At 49.8% G+C, this 20,169-nt stretch overlaps 1 protein-coding gene across 1 annotated transcript in view; it reads right to left on the bottom strand.

Moving 5' to 3' along the window:
- Positions 1-15,516, bottom strand: part of ARK2C (arkadia (RNF111) C-terminal like ring finger ubiquitin ligase 2C) — a 128,469-nt gene extending 112,953 nt beyond the window's left edge. The window contains exon 1 of the mRNA XM_002757208.7: positions 15,161-15,516. Coding sequence (XP_002757254.1) covers positions 15,161-15,221 — 61 coding nt within the window. The 5' untranslated portion in view covers positions 15,222-15,516. The remainder of the gene's footprint in view (positions 1-15,160) is intronic.
- Positions 15,517-20,169: the final 4,653 nt, after the last annotated feature.

Raw genomic sequence — 20,169 nt, 5'->3', positions numbered from 1 at the left:
GAGTTGCTTCTGGCCAGTCTTGAGCTAGATGACCCAGTTCCCAGGCTAGCATTCCCAAACTGTGCTCCATGCAACCAAGTTCAAGGTATGCTTCCAGAAATCACACACACACACACACACGCATGCACGCACGCATGCACGCACACACACGCACGCACGTTCTGTGGTCAGTTTTGGGAAATGCCACTAAAGCAAAACCAAAGGGCTCTCTTGGTTGCAGGATTATCAGGGCCTTTCATGTGCTAATCTGCACTGGGACTTTCCAAGTAGTGGGTAGTATTTCCAAATGTTGGAACATGTAACCTTTCTGCAGAAACAACTTTTAACAGCTCAAGAGGCCCCAGGGCTTGCTTGGACAGTGTGGACAGTGCTGCCCCAAGCCCCTCAAGACTGACTCAAGGGTCAGTCCCACCCCTGTGTCTTCCAGGACGTCTCCCACCCTCTGCACAGTAGCCCATGGTAACCCTCTTCCTGTGGAGGTAACTGTCCAAAGACTGCTTCACCAGAGTTTGTTGAAACTCCTGCCTCACTTTCTAGGTCTTCAAGGGCAGTGCCCAGGTCGTACCCTCTGCCCTTAGCTCAGGACATACAGAGACTCTGAATAGATTGTGTGCACTTTATTCTTGACAAAAGATATTCAGCCACCAGCAATGCTAGCCAATAGGCAAAGCTGCCGTGTTGACCAGCAAGGCTGACAAAGCCCCAGCTTCCCTGCAGGCTATCAGCCCCCCAGTTCTCTGTCCCTGTGACTCCTCTGCATGACTCCTTCTCAGTCTGCCCTTCCCCTCTCCCCACCCCTGCAGCCCCTTGGCCCACAACACCCTCACCCCACCTCTTCCTGGGCAGCCAGATCCTTTACGACTCCCCCCAGGAATCAGCCCCCAGGCATTGCCCTCCCCAGGATGTACCCCACAGGCTAAGAGAACACCCAGCACATACCTTAGGGCCATGCTGTTCCTGCGTCTGTCTGTTTCCCACGAGGCTCAGTATTTTTAGGGCAGGCAAAGTGCTTAGGAGGGTGCCTGGCACAGAGTAAGTGCTACATGAGCATCTGCTACTGCTCTTATGGTTCTTATTATTATCCTTGTGTCCCCCATGTCTGCACGGAGCCTGGTCCAGCACAGGTGCTCAATGTGTATGTGTTAGATGAGCTGAACAAATCCATGATCACTTCTGAGCCTCACTATCACCCTGCTGGGGAACTTTCTATGATTGTTCCCATTTTACAGGTAAGAACACTGAGGCTCAGTTTCCCCCCTGCTCTTTATTTCCCTTTCCAAATACAGTGTGCCTCCTAGAAGCAGGCAAGGGGACTCTGTGCATGGCAACTCCCCAGCAGAGAGCCACATCGAGCAGTAAGAGCAGCCCCTACTCTGTGCCGGGAGCCGTCCACCTTCTCATTTAATCCTCACTCAACCTGGCAGGTAAGAATGAGTACCCCATTCTGCAAAAAGCAGAGCCAATGCCTCAAGAGGGTTGCCCACTTCAGAGGGAGGACACAAAGCCCCAGCTCCCTCGAGCAGCAACCCCTCCATATGGCTTTCTTTCAAGGGGTGGCACGGTGACCCATTGGAGCACTCAGGCAGCTTGGCTGGGCAGAGGGGCAGGAGAAGAGGCAGAGAATTACAGCAGGATGGCCAGGGCCAGGGGATGGCAGGGAGGACAGGGACTGGAATGGGAGGGATGACGATGAAATGAGAGGGCCCAATGCTCCAGAAAAGAAAAAGAAAATTCAGACGACGGTGACAGCCACAGGACTCCGACATTCACCTCTTGGATCAGATCTGGGCCTACATGGGAGAGGGGCAGGGGCAGGGCTGACCTGATCACTCCCCAAGGTAGCAGAGCTACAGCTCTCCCTCCTCGGGGAACGGCTCCAGTCCTGCCTCCTCTGGGAGGCCCTCCTGATTTTCTCCAGGCCTCAGTGACCTCTCCCCATCCCGTGTGCTAAGATACCTCCCTGCTAGGCCACACTTTCTGGCCAACATGACCACTGTTTGGCCATTCTTGTTGCCCACTCTGTCATTCTCCACCCACATCAGGAGTATTCGGGGTCTCTGCAGCTAGGCTACAGGTCAGAGGCTGACTTTGCTAAAGCGGGTTCTCAGTAACTGCTTTCACAATTAAGCTGAAGCATATCCAGTCCTTTCCTGACTGCCCAGGGCCTGCTTTGCACTCCCTTAAGACTGTCCCAGGCCTGAACAAGCAGCGATGTGTTTGCATGGAGGAAGTGGGGTGTGTGGGTGGGAGGTGGGAAATGGCCATCTTGCTAAATACTTCCTAGGATTTGGGGTGCCTTGTACCTCATATGCATCAGAACTGTCTTTCATTCTTACCTCTCTGTGACCCTGTATTTACATCAATTATCTGCATTGTTTTAGAAGAGACTGAGGCTCAGAGAGGGCCAAAGTCCCACAGCTGGTAGGTGGTCAAGCTAAAGAACGCCGGATGGCAAAATCTGTACATTCTTTGCTACAGCTTAGTTTCCCATCCCCACGACCCCCAACCTTTCCTCGAAAAGACCCAGCAAACACAGCCCTTGACCTGCCTGGGAGGAGGCCCCAAAGCCAAGGGAGCCCTTAGTTTCTGTTTCAGGCGATTTCAAACTTTTGGAAATAGAAAGCGGTGGTGGTCGCACAGTACCATGAACGTATGAAATGCCACTGAATCGTAGTACACTTCTGAATGATTGAAACAGCAGAATATATGTTGTATGTTTTACCACGATAAAAAGTGTCCTGTAGCCCTCAGATGATCTCCTTCGCACCCATTGGTGGGGTTCTCTCCTTCTCCTGATCTCCTCTCTCAGGCTCTGGTTCCCATCCCTGGCACACATGAGGATCTGCCACCATGTTGAAATGCCATCCCTCCTCTCTCTGCCCAGTTAAACCCAAGCTGTCCTCAAGCCTCACCCAGCCATGTCTCCCACAAAGCACCCCATAGCTGCCATAGCTTGTGCCACTTACAAATGGCATTGAATCAAAACCCAAAATGCCCATCAGCCCTCAGAATCAAGAAACCCAAATTCTCAGTGGCTCATGCCTATAATCCCAGCACTTTGGGAGGCAGAGGCGGGCGGATCACAAGGTTAAGAGATCCAGACTAGCCTGGTCAACATGGTAAAATCCCGTCTCTACTAAAAATACAAAAAATTATCTGGGCATGGTGGCGCGTGCCTGTAATCCCAGCTACTCAGGAGGCTGAGGCAGGAGAATTGCCTGAACCCAGGAGGCGGAGGTTGTGGTGAGCCGAGATCGCACCATTGCACTCCATCCTGGGTAACAAGAGCGAAACTCCATCTTAAAAAAAGAAACCCAAATTCTAATCCTGACTGTGGCTCCAAGAGCCAGCTTTGCCTCTCCAGCCACTGAACAGCTTGGGTCCCCAAGCTCTGGGAAGAGGAGGCCTTGGGGTGACCCCGAAGCGTTACCGTCACTCACCCCTAAAAGGGACCGAAATGCCAGAGGAGTGTACAGTGGCCCCATGAGTCGGTGCATGGCCTGGACTGCCCTGTCTGAATGAAATGTCATCAAAGTTCTATATTTTCATTCAAAAGTTTATGTAAAATTTGCAACTGGAGGTAGAAGAGTTGCCAGGTTAATTTAATATAAACCTCACGTTTTCCTCAAATTGAGAGGTAACACTAGAAACCCTGTCCATCCTGCAGCAGGCCCAGCCCCGTTTTGCTCTCAGATGTGTGCTCTCTGCCACGCACACATCTAGTCCGCTCCCTGGCCAGATCCTCTCCAAGTGCACCTGTGTGGGGATGGCCCTGACGCAGGGAATACCCAGGAGATGGCTGAGAGAAGCGAGCTGAGAAGGTGGGAACCTGCTGCCTCCCTCCTACTTCCTGCCATCTCTCTGCTGGGGGAAACTGAGACTTGTCAGGGACCTTCAGGATGGGACTGTGCCATCTAGGGTTGGCATCTGGGCTCCTCTCCCACCTCCTCAATCACATTCCCACCACACCTCTCCCAAGAGGGAAACCAGACCAAGCTGGGGGCTGGCTGCTGCCCCCCTCACCTCAGATGACCTCTCTTCCCTCACCCCCTCCCTTGGTCCCTTTCCTCCTGGCAGGGAGAGGGCTGAACTCTTCTGGTTCCAGCGGGCCCAACCTTTCTTCCAGTTGTGCCTTGCTGCCCTGTCCCTCTGGGTCCATAGCAGGTGGCAGTCAGTACCCCTGCAACCCAGGCACCCCTCCCCAGCTTGGCCAGGAGTGAGGCAGGAGCTGCCTCCCCAGCTCAGCTTCCCTCCAGACCCAGCCCTTAGGGAGGTAGACAGGTCTGACTTCCCCTTCCACCCCATGAGCCCACAGAGGGGAGGTCTAGGCCACAGCCCATCACCCTGGTGTCCAAGATGAGGCGCTCTGGAGGGTGCTGACAGAACCAAGCCAAGGCTCTGGTCCAGCCACCTCCACTGTCTCCCTCCTCAGCACTGAGTTGGGGACATGCACACCTCTGGGCCATGCGGGGACCTGTTCTTTGGGCCCAAGTCCCCCACTGTCACTCCCTCACCTTCCCCAGAATCTGACTTTTCAGATCTGCTCAGCAGTTTCAAATGTCATGGGTAGAGGGGGCAGGGATAGTCCATTTCCCTGAGTCCATGCCTGCCCCCTCCAGAGAATAAGCCCACCGTGGATGCTGAGGTCATCCTTGAAAGGGCCATCTTTCGGCTTAAGGAAGGCCGGTGTCTCCATGCTGGGGGCGGGAGTGGGCACATTCTCCCATTAGCTCCAGGGAATTTGAGGAGTAGAAGCAGGTATTCTAGGAGGTGGGTGGTCCTCGGGCACAGGCAGCCAGGAGGGGCCTCCTGAGCTTTTGAGGAGGGGTGGCATGGGGGAAGAAGGCTGGAGCTAAGCAAGCTGGCTGGGGTGGGGGCAGAGGAGGGAAGACATGGAGAGCGCCTCTACTCCTTCCCTCCCACTCAGCTTCAGAGGGGGCACAGCAGCTGTTCCAACGCTTCCTGCCCTTCCTTGAGACAGGTGTCCGCTGAATTCTCACTTCCTCCCAGTCTCAGAGAGCTCCACCACCCCCTCTCCACCTGCAGGCTGGTGCTGAGTCAGCAGCCACCACTTCCTTTGCTAGGTGCGGTGAGGCCAACACTTAGATCTGAGGGATACAGCGTCATCGGGGGAGGCCAGCGTGGGTGACCGGCCCCCTCCCTTGCTGGCAGGGAGGACTTCCTGAAGGGCTCCACTCCACACAATGGCACACCCAGGGGCATGTTTCAAGGAAAGGACAGCAGGAGGAAACAGCAGCGTCCGGTGGGGAGTGTCCTGCTCAGGGCTCAGCAAGAGCAGCGGCACCAGACTTCCACCAGGCCTGAGCCTGGGGTCCAGGAGCCCTGTGTCTGTGCTTCCAGGCTGAGCCCTTTCCCTGGACGGGCCACTAGCCAGGCAAGGGCAATTACTGCTTCCCTCCCACCCACTGCACAGTGTGGCCTGGCCACTGGAAGGTCACGTGCCTACTGAGTCCTAAAGGGCATGTGGCTACTGTCCCAATGAAAAAGCAAAAAAGGTGATAGGAATAGACGCTCTTCTCATCGCGAGGAAAGCACAGTATTTTAGAGCAGGAAGGGGCAATCCAGCTTGTTCTCTACCTTGGCAGGTAGGCAATGAAGTCACAGAGCAGTCAGGCTTGACCAAGACCTCACAGGGGTAGTTACTGGCAGAGAGGCCATGAAGCCAGGACTGTGTTCACTGTCCCACATGGCCTGTGTGAGCACCAGCACTATGAAGAATGCCCGGGATGATCACTGTCGCCTTTGGCTGGCTTCTCGACTTGTTTCCTATGTGTTACTTCATGTGACAAGTCCAGTAAGGCACAAGCCATAGACGTACCCATTTGACTGATGGGAGAAACTGAGAACTGGGGGAAGGAAACTGAGCTGTTCAAGATCACGGTGGAAGTTTATGGATCAGAATCTAGGTCTCAGAATAGTTTACCCAAATCACATTTCTTTCCCCAGTCCTCTCTTATCTACCTCCCCTCCACTTATTTGGGCCTCTTGATAGAAGGGGCTGCTGAGGGGCAGAGAGGAGGAAGTGTTGTCACACCTGATTCACTCACCTCCTCCTCCCCACATGGCCAGACAGCAGCCTGAGGGAAGTGTGTTAGAGCAGCACCAAGTGGCCTCGAACCTATGGCAATTTGAGTGTATGGGAAGCCAGCAAACTTGACTGTTGAGCCACTAGTCAAGTGGAACATTAGGTAGCCATTAAAAGCCATGCTTGTGAAAACGGCACAGCAGAATGTGAACATGCCTGTGACATTAACGTGAAATAGGAAATAGAGACTGTAAAAAATATACATATATTGTGTTTACAGCTCTGCCCTAAAAATCCAAGCAAATATATGAACAAAAATATGAAGGAATTTCACTAACATGATCACAAAGGGATGGACTCATATGAGATTTTTTTTCCTTTGGCTTATTTTCTAAACTTTCCAGAATGTGATTCTATCATCTCCATGAAGCAACATAGATATAATTTATTAAGGCTTCAAAATGTTCTAAGAAAAAATGCAAAACGTGCCCTCACCTTGGGACTCAAAGCCTCAGGAAGAGGACACCTATTATTTCTGTGGAAATCCGGGCACAGACTCCACCTCCCTGGAGTTCACCCAGCGAGCCGGCCATGCCTACTCTTGAGCTGGCGTCTGAAGGTGAAAGGACTCACCACCCTGGGTTCCAATGCCCTGCTCATTTCCTACTCCGGGGAGTTTCTGGTCCACCATGCACCCTCCCTGTCTCTCAAAGGCTCCTTCTGGGACGTGCAGGGCTCAGGGTTGGGGGCTTAGACCCTATTGAAGTTTGGCAGGCCATTACCTGGAAAGAGCCTCTTCCACTGTGGACAGAATCTAGCATTCAGAATCGGTCCCACCAGCTGTGGCGGAAAGCAGGAATTCCTTTCTAATTATTGCCTTAGTCTTGACGAGGGTCCTTGCCGCATGCAGGCCATGCAGGGAGCCACAGCCAAGTGTCCAATTGCCAGGGTTCCCCTTCTGGCTTAGCCATTTATTATTAGCTAGTTGAGAAGGGTGGCAAAGGCTTTCACCACTCTTGGCCTCAGTTTCCTCCTCTGATTCCCAATTAACTCCTCGCGGGCTGTGCCAAGGAGGAAATGAGATAATGGAAAGGAGAGCTTTGGGAAAAAACCCATCTTTGCAGACAGGCCCAATCTTGAGATCAGAGCCCATGTCCTTGACCTCAGTCCCCACTCCTGCCCTCTCCTCTCCCAATATGCTACCAGGTGGACTCCCTCCAGCTCCCCTGCTCCCATGTGTAGGGACGGCCTTTGCAAAGTGGTGGAGGCAAAACTCCCGGCACTTGCCCACCTTGCGGTCTGTCTTTTCAAGAAAGGCAAAGTTTGATAAAAATTGTTCCAACTGAGATTTCGGGACGCAGATTGGTACAGTTCCTGGAGGAGTTCATATTATAAAAAAGTTTGCTCAGAGGGTGATCTAAGCTGGTAAAGACACATGTGAATAACCCATAGGGGTTTCAGGCATGGATGGAGAATTTGGGGGGGACAAGTCGTGTGATTTTGAGGAATTTTTATTGTTGAAGTTCTTTTCCTACCCCAACCAGGAATCTGTATGAAAAGGACTAGAAGTCTCAAACCCTAGACATCCACGATCCCCTTGCATCTGCTACTCTGGTGTCTGAAGTTCATGTGTTGATCTGTACACTAGACTCAATTCTCCCCACAATGGACTATTCCTCTCACCTTCCCCATTTGTCTTCATGGTCTTTTATTCTCCCAAGCACCCCAAAGACCTCCTGCCCCTCAGCCTCTTCCACGTGGACCCAATCCTGCTTACTCCACCTTACAATAAAGCCCCTGATATGAGCCTTCTTCCCCTCCCCACTCCCAAGCCTGCCCCACCTCCTCCCTGACTTCAGCCCCTAGCCTCCTCCCTCTGTCATCAGCTGTCGAATAAACTGTTTAAACACCTCTCTCCCATCACAGCTCCCAAAGGCCAAAGGAGCAAGTCCAAACCCTTCCAGAGGGCTTCAGAAACTGGCTTCAAAATCTCTTCAAGCCTTTTCTCCCACATCCTCCAGACCTCGTGCTGCTTAACCCCTGGAGTTGTGCTCTGAGGAGAGTCATTCAAAGACAGGACAATGATCTCAGTGCTCCCTATAGGCCTGCACTCGTGCTCCCCCATCAACACACACACTCCTCCCTCCTGCTATGCACTTTCCGTTCTTGCCAAATCAGCACAGCACTGGCCTTGAGCAAAATCACTCCTTCCCTCCACCTGGGGTGCTCTCTCCTCTTCCTCCTCCTCTCTCCTGTATACACTGCACCCTTTGAGGCACATGGCAAACCCGCCTCTGCAGCAAGCTCACCTCTAGCATTATTTAATCCCCTGGCCAGTAAACACCTACAGTTGTGAAGGGAAGGGGCAGCCATCTGGCACACCCTAGGTACCTCCTGCATGCCAGGTACCTTCTAATAGCTTAGACACAGCCTATCAGGTACATGGCAGTCATCAGTCATCGTTCAGAGGATGCTCAGAACAGTGGCCTAAGTTCACCCTGCTAGGTCAAGACTGGGCTAAGACCCAAACCCTGGACTACTCCAAGCTCTTTTATCTCACCAGTCAGGGGATTCTGCTGGTCGTTGGACGTTTTGGCCCAGAACATCTTAGACAGCATCTGGTTTTCTTTTATTTTTTTTTTTTTTGAGACACAGTTTCACTCTTGTTACCCAGGCTGGAGTGCAATGGCGCAATCTCGGCTCACAGCAACCTCCGCCTCCTGGGTTCAGGCAATTCTCCTGCCTCAGCCTCCTGAGTAGCTGGGATTACAGGCACGCACCACCGTGCCCAGCTAATTTTTTTTGTATTTTTAGTAGAGACGGAGTTTCACCATGTTGACCAGGATGGTCTCGATCTCTCGACCTCGTGATCCACCCGTCTCGGCCTCCCAAAGTGCTGGGATTACAGGCTTGAGCCACCGCGCCCGGCCAGCATCTGGTTTTCTAAGCATTCATCCTTCAACCTCAGCATAAGCCCCAGTAGGGGGGCACTCCAGTCTCCATTTCTTCTGTATCCCACTTAGCGCAGTGTTTGGCCCCAAGTAAGTATTCAGTGAACATTCATTAACTAAATGAACAAACAAGTGAGTGGGTGAATGAATGAATGACCGAACACATGAAGTACAGGCATTGCATGTGGTTTGGCTGGTTATAAGTGTTTGCTTTTGGTTCTTAAATAATTCTGAAAATCTGAGTCTTTCCAAGATAAGCCCGCCCCCTCCTCCAATGGAAATATATTGGTTCATCTGTAGCTAAACCACACCGGAAACTAATAAATACTAATTCACATTTGTACAATGTTAAGCCAGGAATTTTTACAAAGCTGTTTAGATCCATGGAGAAATTAAGGCACAAGTGTCTTGCAGATTTATCTGACAATTGTGGAGAAGGATTGAGAGAACCAAAGTCACACCCTGAATCAGAGTCAAAGACCTGTTGTCTCTTGCCCTTTGCTTCAGAAAAGGGGTCCCTGCTGCCCTTGGGTCCAGCACAGAACTGTAGCTTCCCAAGCCTAGAAAACCATTAAATCTTCTAATGTGCCACTGCAGGATACTTATTTAAAGATGGGAAGGACAGGGTGGGGCAGGAGTGAGAAAACTGCAAAAGGAAGACAGGTGGCCAAGGCTCTGTCATCTGCACATTAGGGCCTCAACACTCCTGGTGGTCCTTTCCCCTAAATTTGAGTGATTAATAACCAGTATTTGCTGGTTTATGGATAATTATTATTAAAGAAAACTCATTAACTTAGTGGGTCTTTCTGATGCTAGTTTCAAGAGAGAAGTTCTCTTGTTCAGAAAGAACTGTGTTCCATCTTATTACAAAGTCTATGATATAGAATACACTGAACTGATGGGTTTCCCAAAATCCTGAAGTCAAGGTACTAAAACAGGTATGTGTCAGGTGGTTGGGAAAATAAATACAAAGAACAATGATTTCGTAGTTCCTGAATCGTCCAGTCAGGGGGAAAGTCTCCTTAATATGTAAGTATTTAGTTCAGACAATCTGGGTCAAACATTAAATGCACTGGATACATTGCTAATACACGACTTCTCATTGACCCATAGCTTGCTATATTATTACTAGGTTACTAACCATCCTCAAAATGTATTGTCAAACAATTCTGACACACTTAACAAAAATTTAGAAAAATGAAATATTGGTTAAGATTGATCTAACGAGCCACTGTTCTCTAGGGAAAATATGAGAGTGATCACTCGATTGAGGGTAGTTTTATTATTGTTGGAGTTGGATTGGAGTGGTTTATTTTGCTTTCTAAGTCTCATGTAAACCAAAATTTAAAAAGAAGAAGGAGAAACAAACAAAACCTTCAGAGGAATAGCCCTGTAGACCTACGTCTCTCCTTCCATTGCACAGACTACAGCAGAGCCTCCACTGGGAAGATCCATGTGTGTGCATGTGTCACAGTAAATCAGCACAGCTTTCCCACCCGGGCTGGGAAGAGCATGAGAACAAAGGGCCAGAGCAGAGAGGGCAGCCATGGGGGGAGAGGAGAGTTGCATGAAGCCACAAAGAAGGCAAGGAAGCGCTGTGGTCAGGCAGGGGTGCGCCCACCCCGGCAAGGAGGAGGGTGAGCCCAGGAGTCAGTCAGCCCAGAGGAGCAAGAATGAGGCACATCCGCCAAAAGAGGAGCAGCTTCAAAATGATGACCCTTTGAAAAAACCAGGAATTTCTTTAACCAACTCATTTCCTCAGTGTCTAAAACGCCGCATTTAGCAAGGCTTGTTCTGGACTGAAAATAATAGGTGTAATTGACAAATGGCTGAATTTGGGGTCCACTCTGGGAAAAAAAAAATACCTCTCCACTGGCTTCTCCAATGTAATTATGGGGAAAAAAAGACATCTTAAGGGTTCTTCTTCCAACTCAATTTGGGGTTAGGTCCTGACTTTGCTCCTGATCTCCCCCTCCCCGTTCCTCACCTCAACACACACACTTAGACAGTGGCTGAGATCTTAGCTGTCTTTCTCTTAAAAGAGGCCCCTAGGGCCATAGAGAAGCAGCTGTCAGGAAACTAGGCTATAATCCGCTTTAACTGGCTCACAGCCTGCAGAGGGCAGAGACCCTCTTATTTCTACAGTAACAGGTCCACTGCTGGCCCTGGGATAGAGGTGGGAGTGGTCTGAGTCAGTTTCTGCTTCAAACATCTTTCTTATCCAGGATCTCAATGCAAAACTTACATTGCAAGTCCTAAAAATTTAAATATGCACATAGAAGAGGGTACTTTCAAATTCCAGATCATGGCTTCAGCTACATGTAACATGTGACCCCCAGCATGATTTATAAGGACAGTAAATCAATGAGACAGCAAACAGAAAAGTTGAAACACAACTCAAAATGGGTTTTTAGGTAGTCTGAAATGCTACAAGATTGCTAGTTAAGAACAGTATCCCTTTTCTCAACCTAAGTGTTACAGCCCCTTCTCTTCACCAGCATGGTAAACCCAGTGCCCATGTATCTTGAAAAGTAAGATGAAATGTGGAGGCTATTGAGTACACAGGTGGCCAAAGACAGGGGTTCTCTCTAGGCAGGTGAACTGTTTCAGTGTAACAGGAAAACTGGCCCCACCTATCGCCCCAGACATCTATTGTAAAAAGATATGGACTAAATAAGATTAAAGTCACCATATCTGTACCACAAAAAAAAAAAAAAGTAAAAAGAAAAGGCATTCACTCAAATCTTACAATGGTAGGTGGGGGTGGTGGGTGGGTGAGGGTGGGGATAGAAAAGCAAGGGGGAAAATCTAAACAGCAGGATACGACAATAAATGGGAAAACAGCAAGAGAAAAAGCACACTAGGTTAATATAGGAAAACTAGTTCTTTATTGAGAGATTGTATATTAGTATTAGTGGATTCTGTGTGTAACAATGTCGTCATGCACACGATACAAAAAAAAAGGCTGGGCCCACCATGCTTCGGAGGGGCAACAGAACAAAAGCAGCGTACAATGAGCAGATGGCCCAGGCTACACGACCACAGTACGTTTCAGCAGGGTAACATCTCTAACCGAGCGCTGTACATTGTCAACCGGGGAATGTAAAAAAATACAGATCATGCTTTAGTTTTAGTACAAGAAAAGGTGAAAAAGATACACAACCAAAAGGATATTTGATACAGAAAAAATTACCCACAAAATAAGAACAGGAAGTAATTCAGCACAGCAGAACACGCTACCCCTGTTTAATGGAAAACCATTTTGCTGGGATTCTTTTTTCTTGTCTTGTCTTTCTTTTTTCTTTTTCTTTTCAGATTGCCCAATGGCAGTCTGGGGAGGCTATTTGAGACTTTATTTTGGAAGGGCCCTCAAAGTGGGGGCCTTATTCTTTTATTATTGCTGCTGTTTTGTTTCAGTTTTCAAGCAGGTCTGGCTGGCGAGCAGCAGAAGGGAGCCGGCTGTTAAAGGGGCAGCTCTGAGGACCAGGGCGGATGTCCAAAGATGCTCTTGACATTGTACAATTAAACAATTAAGACACTATGGCCATGGCTCCCTCATAAGCCAGGGACCTTGGTGCACCAAATTTTCAGAGGCTACGGGATAGCAGCAACTGTCATTTCATCAAATATTTTTTTAATGCATATGTTTAATATTTGTTGCCTCCAACTAAATGCAATCCTCAGTTATGCCTGGGTGCTGCCAAGAAGCTAACTGATAGCCACCCAGAAAACTGGAAAATGGGGCTCTGCAGCCTCCAAGCCAAGGCAAAAGGAATCCACTTAACAGGGATTTACAGTGCAATGTACTCGGCTAAACAAGATGAAGATACAAAAATGGTTATTTCTCTACATCTATTCTGAAATGGCCTACATCCTACACTACTACAATGGAAACTAAAAAGAACAGATTTAAGCTGGCAGACTCTCTAATAGTTTTACAAGAAGATTGTGGTTTAGGACCTTGTTGAGTTAAGCATTAGTATCCTCTATCGGAAGGTCACGAACCCTTATCACTTTGTGCTAAATTTTACCCACAGACCAACTCACCCCTCAGCCCTTGAATTTCCTGTGGGCGTGTTTGCCATGAAAGTAAACTTCAACTGATGGGCAGGATTTGTTTTGTTGGATTTTTTTGGGGGGGGTGGGGGTGAGGGAGAAGGTAGTATTAAAAATAAAATTTAAAGTCAGCTGAGCAATTTGAATTTCAAAACATGGAATCGGCATCCTGCAATGGTATTTAGACATTGGTGGTATTAATGAGGATGGTAATGATTTAATCAGGATAATTATACTTTCAGGCTCAACATTCTTCTTAATCATTTTTGAATTTCTGCCTAGTGTAATGTTCCACACCCGTTTTAAGAGGAAATGCCAAGTAATAAGAGATAATTGTGTATTGAGGGAGGGGGGTGGCATTTCAAGGAGATCGCATCCAGCCCCCCCTTTCTTCCTCACACACCCATGCCCCCTCACCCCCATGGCTAGGCTGGCCTGAGATAGGGGATACTGCCGCTTAAATAGCAATGCCTTCCTCAGATGGAGACAGGAAATGGTTAAGAGGGTGTCACAATACAGCTAAATGCGGAGGCAGAAGGGTCACAGCGCACACAGCAGCGAGTTGACCATTCACTGAGCTACACAATGAAGAAAAAAAAAAAGATTTGATAAATGCAGAATGTCATCATTCTATCATCACACAAAAAAAACTGCGGTTCAAACAGGCCTAAGGGGGCCAAGCTTGCCTTTTAGGTTCTGGGGAGAGGCGCGGGGCTGGGGACAGCTGGGCTGGATAAAATAGGGCTGGGCTTTCCTTTTCTTGCCCAATCGGGCCCCTGGGGCGCACTAAAGCGCTGGCCCTGCGAACCCACCCCCCGCCCGGACTTGGTAGCGGAGCCCTGGTCGGCCAAGGAAGACATCATTCTGTGTGTGAGGGAGTGGGGAGAGGGGGAGGAGGGCCTGAGCCAGCAGGGATTTAAGCAGACGTGGAGTGGGAGAGGATAGAAGAAACATTTCCAAGACGAGAAATGTGAGTCCAGAGGCAGAATACAAAAAAGAAAAAAAAAAATGAATCTAAATGCATCTCGGATTTGCTTGGGAGGTGGGAATTTTTTATTAAAAGAAAATGAAAGAAATGTGGAGTGGAGCGGGGGGGAAATCAAGCTATTGTTGTAGCAGAATGTGAGGGAGAGGGGATGTGGGGAAAGGGACCGTGCAAACACACCCCATTTATCACAGTTAAAGACAAAGCCCTCGCCGGCCCGCTGCTTTGTCAACCGCTCCCCGGGGCAAAGGCCTGGCTTGGGGGCAGCTTCCCACCTCATCCTCACACACAGCGCAGCACCCAAGGGCCGGACTCCCTGCTCCGGCAAAGCCCAGGGGGGCACAGCAGCTCACGTCTGACTCTCTGAGGCGCGCGCGCACACACACACTAGCACACATGCATACACACTCACATACACACACACACACACGCCCAAGCATCTTGAACCCGTGAATGCAACTGTCATACAAAGACAGTTGCGGGGGGCGGGGTGAGCAGGGCAATAGCACAAGGCGATGCACAAAAAGGGTTAAAGGGGAAAAAAGGATGGGACGGAAAATCGTGCAAGTGCCCACGAGAGGGTGGGGGCTGGGGCATGGGATAGGGCAGAGACCCAGGTCCCAGCTTGGGACCTAATGACTAAAAAATGAAGAAATACAAAACACACATAACACAAAACACACATATACCTCAAAAAAAGCAAACCACAGAAAACCAAGCATGCTCTCGAGCGCTCTCTCTCTCTCTCTCTCACACACACACATACACACACACACACACACACACGGTCATGTATCTTTCTCCTTTCGATCATACAGGGCTAGGTATTAGGGGAAGGGGCTGTGATTTGGGGGAACCACGTCCACAGCAAAGAATAAAAAATGGGGATGTGAGGAAGGGACCCAAATTCGCCAAACCCTAACTTCACTACAAAAGCTCCCACGAGGGCCGCCACCCCCACCCTCGGGGGGTCCCCCCAAAAGGGGGTGGGGGGAAGCCACCGCTCGCCCTGCGTCCTCACGGGTGTGCCCTGAGCCCCCGGCCGCCCGCGGCGCCCGCCCCCGCCCCGGTGCCTGCGGCGATCCACGCTCCGAAGCAGACCCCGAAAGGAAAAAGCGATACCTCTGTTTCGCACAGAGCCAAACACTGGAAGCACGAGATAGCCGACGTGGACCAGGACCATCCTGGCTCCTCGCGCGGCGGCGGCGGCGGCGGCTGCGCGCGGGCCCTTTGTGGCGCGGCTCCGGGGCGCGGGCGCGGGCGGCGGCGGGGCTGCGGGAGCCGCCGGGGCGGGAGGCGGAGCGCGGGGCGCGGGCGGCGGTGGGGCGGCGGCTGGCGGGGAGACAGATGGCCCATGGAAAGGCTCCCTTCCCGGCCTCTCTCGACATTCAAAGGCGCTGGGGCCGCAGCTGCCGCCACACAAAGGCGCGCGCAGCCAATGGGAGCGGAGCGCAGCGCGGCGCGGCCTCGCCGGAACCGCGGGGGACAGCGGGGACCGCGGGCGCGCGGGTGGCGGGGGGAGGGCGGGGTGACGGCTGGAAGGGGGCGGGCGGCCAATCGCGGCGGCCCTCTGCGGGGCACGGGGGAGGGGTCAGCCCCACGGGACGCGTGGAGCCCAGCTCGGGTTCCTGGCCGCCCGCGGACCGGAGCGCGCGCGTGTGAAGCGCCCCTGCACAGCCATGAGCGGCGTGAACACGGAACGTGCACACATGGAGAGGGACGTGCACCCAGACATGTGGAGGTGCGTTCGTTAATGCAGTGAGACGGGCACGAGCGCACGAAGTGCACACGACCCGGAGGTCCCTGCACACCGCGCACGGGTCACTCGGGGACGTGCGCTTGGGGGCTGGCGCACGTGTAGAGCCTGACTGCAGGCACAAGGGAAGCTGGAATGTGAACAAGCAGCCGCAAACAGGACCCAGGCACTGTCACACAGACATGCACACACCAAACGCCTTGTTAACACAGGACACGTGCCAAGAACGCATTCTCAGAGACACACAGAGGGGACACACGATGCGGACACAGATAAGACAAGCACACTCCCCAGGCTCTCTGCCTGGCGCACCCGCTCAAAATAATGATTTGCTGAATTGAAATCCACTTATTCACTGAGGTCTTGGCCAACAGTCTACACAGACACACTGCCCAGAAAACCAAGGGCCACTGATCTATCTTTTGCCCTGATCTGAGACAGGTACACACAGACATGTGCACAGACACGCCCACTTCCACAGCCGGCAGGCAGACACATAACATCAGGCTCTGCGGCTCCTGGAGATTCACACGTGGAGGCACAGCCACCGTGTCACATGTGCCCTGTGACAGTCCAACTGGGGACAAGCACAATCCAAGCAATGAGCCTTCACCCCAAGTCTTGTTGCCAGGAGGAGGATGGCTGAGGCGGGGCTCTTGCATGCTCAGCTGACCTTCTGTGAAAACTCCTAAGGCAACCCTACGCCTCTGATCAGGCTCACAGTCCACACACCAAGGCCAGAGACTGCTTCCGGGCCCACCCACGGGCAGAAAGAGGACATTCCCTACATCGGGACTTATCTTCAAAACCCAGTAGCTTCTTTATTAAAGAGTCTGATAAATAGGAGATGGTAAAAATCACAGTATTTGGAGCTGGAAAGAATCTAATCCAACCCCAACCTGCCCTCACCTTGGAAAAGGAGGGTCATTCATTTAATCCACGCAGGGTTGAGTAAGGACATAGGGAGGTGACCCAGATCTGCCTAAGATCACAACTCTTGTAGCCCAGAGAGGGCCTCAGAAATGCAAACAGGTATCACCCTAGAGCCTGCTCCATGCAGAAATGGGCAGCACAAAAGCAGGGCAAAGGGGACCCCTTGGAGGGGTACCCAGCCCAGTGGGTGCCGGGGGAGGAGTTGGGTTGACTCCTGGAAAGCAACTTCTAAGGCTTTTGAGACCTGAAGAATAAAGAATGGGAGAGGTGGAGTGAGGCAATGAACAAGACAGCAAAGGGAGAGCCACAGCCTGGCTTTGCCCATGGTACCATATTCCCAGTGTCATGGGCAGAGCCAGGGTGCACAATTCTCTCTCCCACAAGCAGGTGGATTCCTCAGCCCTGAGCCTTCTTTCCCACCCTAAACTCCGGCTGCCCCCAGAGAACCTGGGGATGCAGACAAGTCTCCCAACAACAGCCCAAGTCTCACCCGAGACAATTTGTTTCAACCCACTTCCGCCACCAGCTCTTTCCTTTTTTTATTATCTGATAAATAAGCACAACGCACCACTAGTTGAAATCTGAAAAAAAAAAAAAAAAAAAGGACTTTAACAAACACCTAACTACTCAAATTTTTTCCTGTTCTATTTCAGGCTTGGCCAATATGCATATATATCAGAGTTGTCATCATAATCTACATGTGTTTCATCCTGCTTTTTAAACTTAACATTTTATCAGAAACATTTTCCTGTCCTTTTACATAGCCATTGTAATTATCATTTCAGATGTTTTTATATGTTCCAACAAGTGAATATATCATGAAATTACTTAACCATACCTTATTCTAGGGCACTTAATTTGTTCAATTATTACAGATCATACAATAAACTTCATGCATATGGTGTCTCATTTTGGTTGAACTATAAACACAGAATAAACTTCTAGGATTGACATTCATAAATTGACAAATACGGAAAACTTTATTACTCTTGCCACAAATTGCTTTATAAAAAGATAAAACTTGTCAGTATTATCAGCAGTACATATATGATATGCCAATTCCTCTGTGTAGGCCAGACGTGGTGGCTCGCACCTGTAATCCCAGCACTTTGGAAGGCCTAGGTGGGCGGATCACTAGGTCAAGAGATCAAGACCATTCTGGCCAACATGGTGAAACCTCATCTCTACTAAAAATACAAAAAATTAGCTGGGCATGGTGGTGTACACCTGTAGTCCCAGCTACTTGGGAGGCTGAAGCAGGAGGAGTGCTTGAATCTGGGAGGCGGAGGTTCCAGTGAGCCAAGATGGCACCACTGCACCCCAGCCTGGTGACAGAGTGAGATGCCATCTCAATAAACAAAACAAAACAAAAACAACCAAACAAACAAAATTCCTCTGTGCAACCTTGCTAGTTTTGGGTGGGCATTCTTTTTTTCAAAATCGTACTTTATACCAGAGCAACTAACAAAAGCTTACGATTACCCAAAATAACCTTGAAGGAAAGTGGTTAGGATTCAAACTCCATAATCAGATTGCCGCTTCACATTCTGGCTCTGGCACTTAGTACTCAGGCAAGTTATTTAACTCCTGTAGGCCTTGGTTTCAACATCTGTAAAATGGGCCTGCTGATAGCAACCTTCATGGTAGGATTCATGCGAGAACCAGGTGAGATAATACTTGTAGAGTACACAGAATGGGGCCTGGCTGTTCGGCTCTTAGTTCTCTCCCTTCACTTATCTATCTCTCTCCCTGCTCACCACCTCTTGCCTGCCGATTGCTATTTATAGTGCCTAGCAGTTAGTGTGAATTATGCTATAGCATGGAACATCTCTCAGACAAAGGCAATCAACAAAGAACAGACCAGCAATGCAAACCAAGGGAAATCTATGAGTCCACCTAATAATTGCCTCCTTCCCATTCACACATCAGAGAAACCTGACAGATGCCTGCATTTGTCAGTACACCAACATCCAAACACAGGCACGAGCCTCCTGCTAAGAAGAAACTTTTGTGGATGAGGAGGAGGAGTTTCATTTTTAATGAAACTCTGGGGCAACTGCTTAACATATCTCAGTCCCAACACACCCATCTGTGTAATGGGAACTAGCACAACCCTTGCCAGACCTACCTTATAGGTTTATTGTGAGGATTCAGTGAGAAAGTAGCTAAGGAATCTATTTTTTAAAATACCGAGAATTCTAGAAGCATAAATACAGGGACGTCTCCAGAATGAAGCTCAATTATTGTCTTTCCCATATCTTGTTTTTCAGATGAGGAAGCTGAAGCTCAGAAGGCTGTGAACAAGGTCACAGCCATTCATGGCTGAGCTAGAACCAGAGCCCGTATTTCCTAGCACGTAGCCTAGTCTTGCTTCTACTTTCCATCTGTTTCCACCATACTGGGATGACTGTTTTTCACCCTTCCTTCCATTAGCTAAAGTCCATAGAGATACAAAAGCAGATTTCTGGAGTGGAAAGATGCATAGAAATATTCCATTCATCAGGTTTTCTTCTTTGTATCTTTCCCCCCAACCCCCGCCAAAATCAATAGCTAGTGCACATTTGTGGCAACAAAGCGTGTAAGGCTCAAGAAGTATAAAAAAAAAAACGAAAAGTGAAGATTGATCTATAATTCCTAATCCAAAATGGAAAAAAACATGAATTTAGAGGATGGAGAAAGCGTCGTCACTTTGGTCTCTGACCCACACTTTGAATCCCCACTCTCCTTTGGCTCCACTGCGTCCACCTGCAAAAAGATTTCTATAGGTCATCATGTTTCTGGGGCCCAGAAGTATCTGTTTTAAGAACAGCTCTTTTGGAACCCAACTTACATCTAGGTTATGACCACATTGCCCTTAAATCAACCAATGAAAACAAACCCACCACATCAGTCATGTAGATATCAAAAATGTTCAAGAATGATGACAGCATTCCTGCTCTTCTCCATGTTGTGTTGACATCAAGTTGACACAGCTTTCAAAAGCGGTGCAAAACAGCTATGCGTCAATCAGTGAACCCACTGGGACTGGTGTCATGACAGCCCTGTGCTGAACGTGGCAGGGATTCTTGATGTAGCCTGCTGCATGGGGAGCCAGGGCATAAACACAAGAAATCAAAGAGTGATCAGGATGGGCTGCCCATAACCAAGGATGATGGTGAGTCAGACAGACGTCAAGGTGGGCCTGAATATTCAGGAAATCCTTTGGATGGATTAGGGGAGGTGAGGACCCTAAAGTGTGGGTCTGTTTTGAATAGGCTGAGAAAATGGGAGCAGCATTGAGTCAAGGAGGCAAAATATGAACAAAGGTCGAGAATTAAAAGCAGAAAGAGAAAGAGAAGGAACTGGAAAAGGAGGAAGCAGAGGGGAAGGGAAAGAGGAGACGAAGAAAGAGGAAGAGGAGGGAGAAGGTCAGGGAAGAATAGGATAAAGAGAGAGAGAGAGA

The sequence above is a fragment of the Callithrix jacchus genome, chromosome 13 (assembly GCF_049354715.1).
Source record: "Callithrix jacchus isolate 240 chromosome 13, calJac240_pri, whole genome shotgun sequence".
Lineage (NCBI taxonomy): Eukaryota > Metazoa > Chordata > Mammalia > Primates > Cebidae > Callithrix > Callithrix jacchus.
This window is presented reverse-complemented; position numbering and strand designations above follow the sequence as displayed.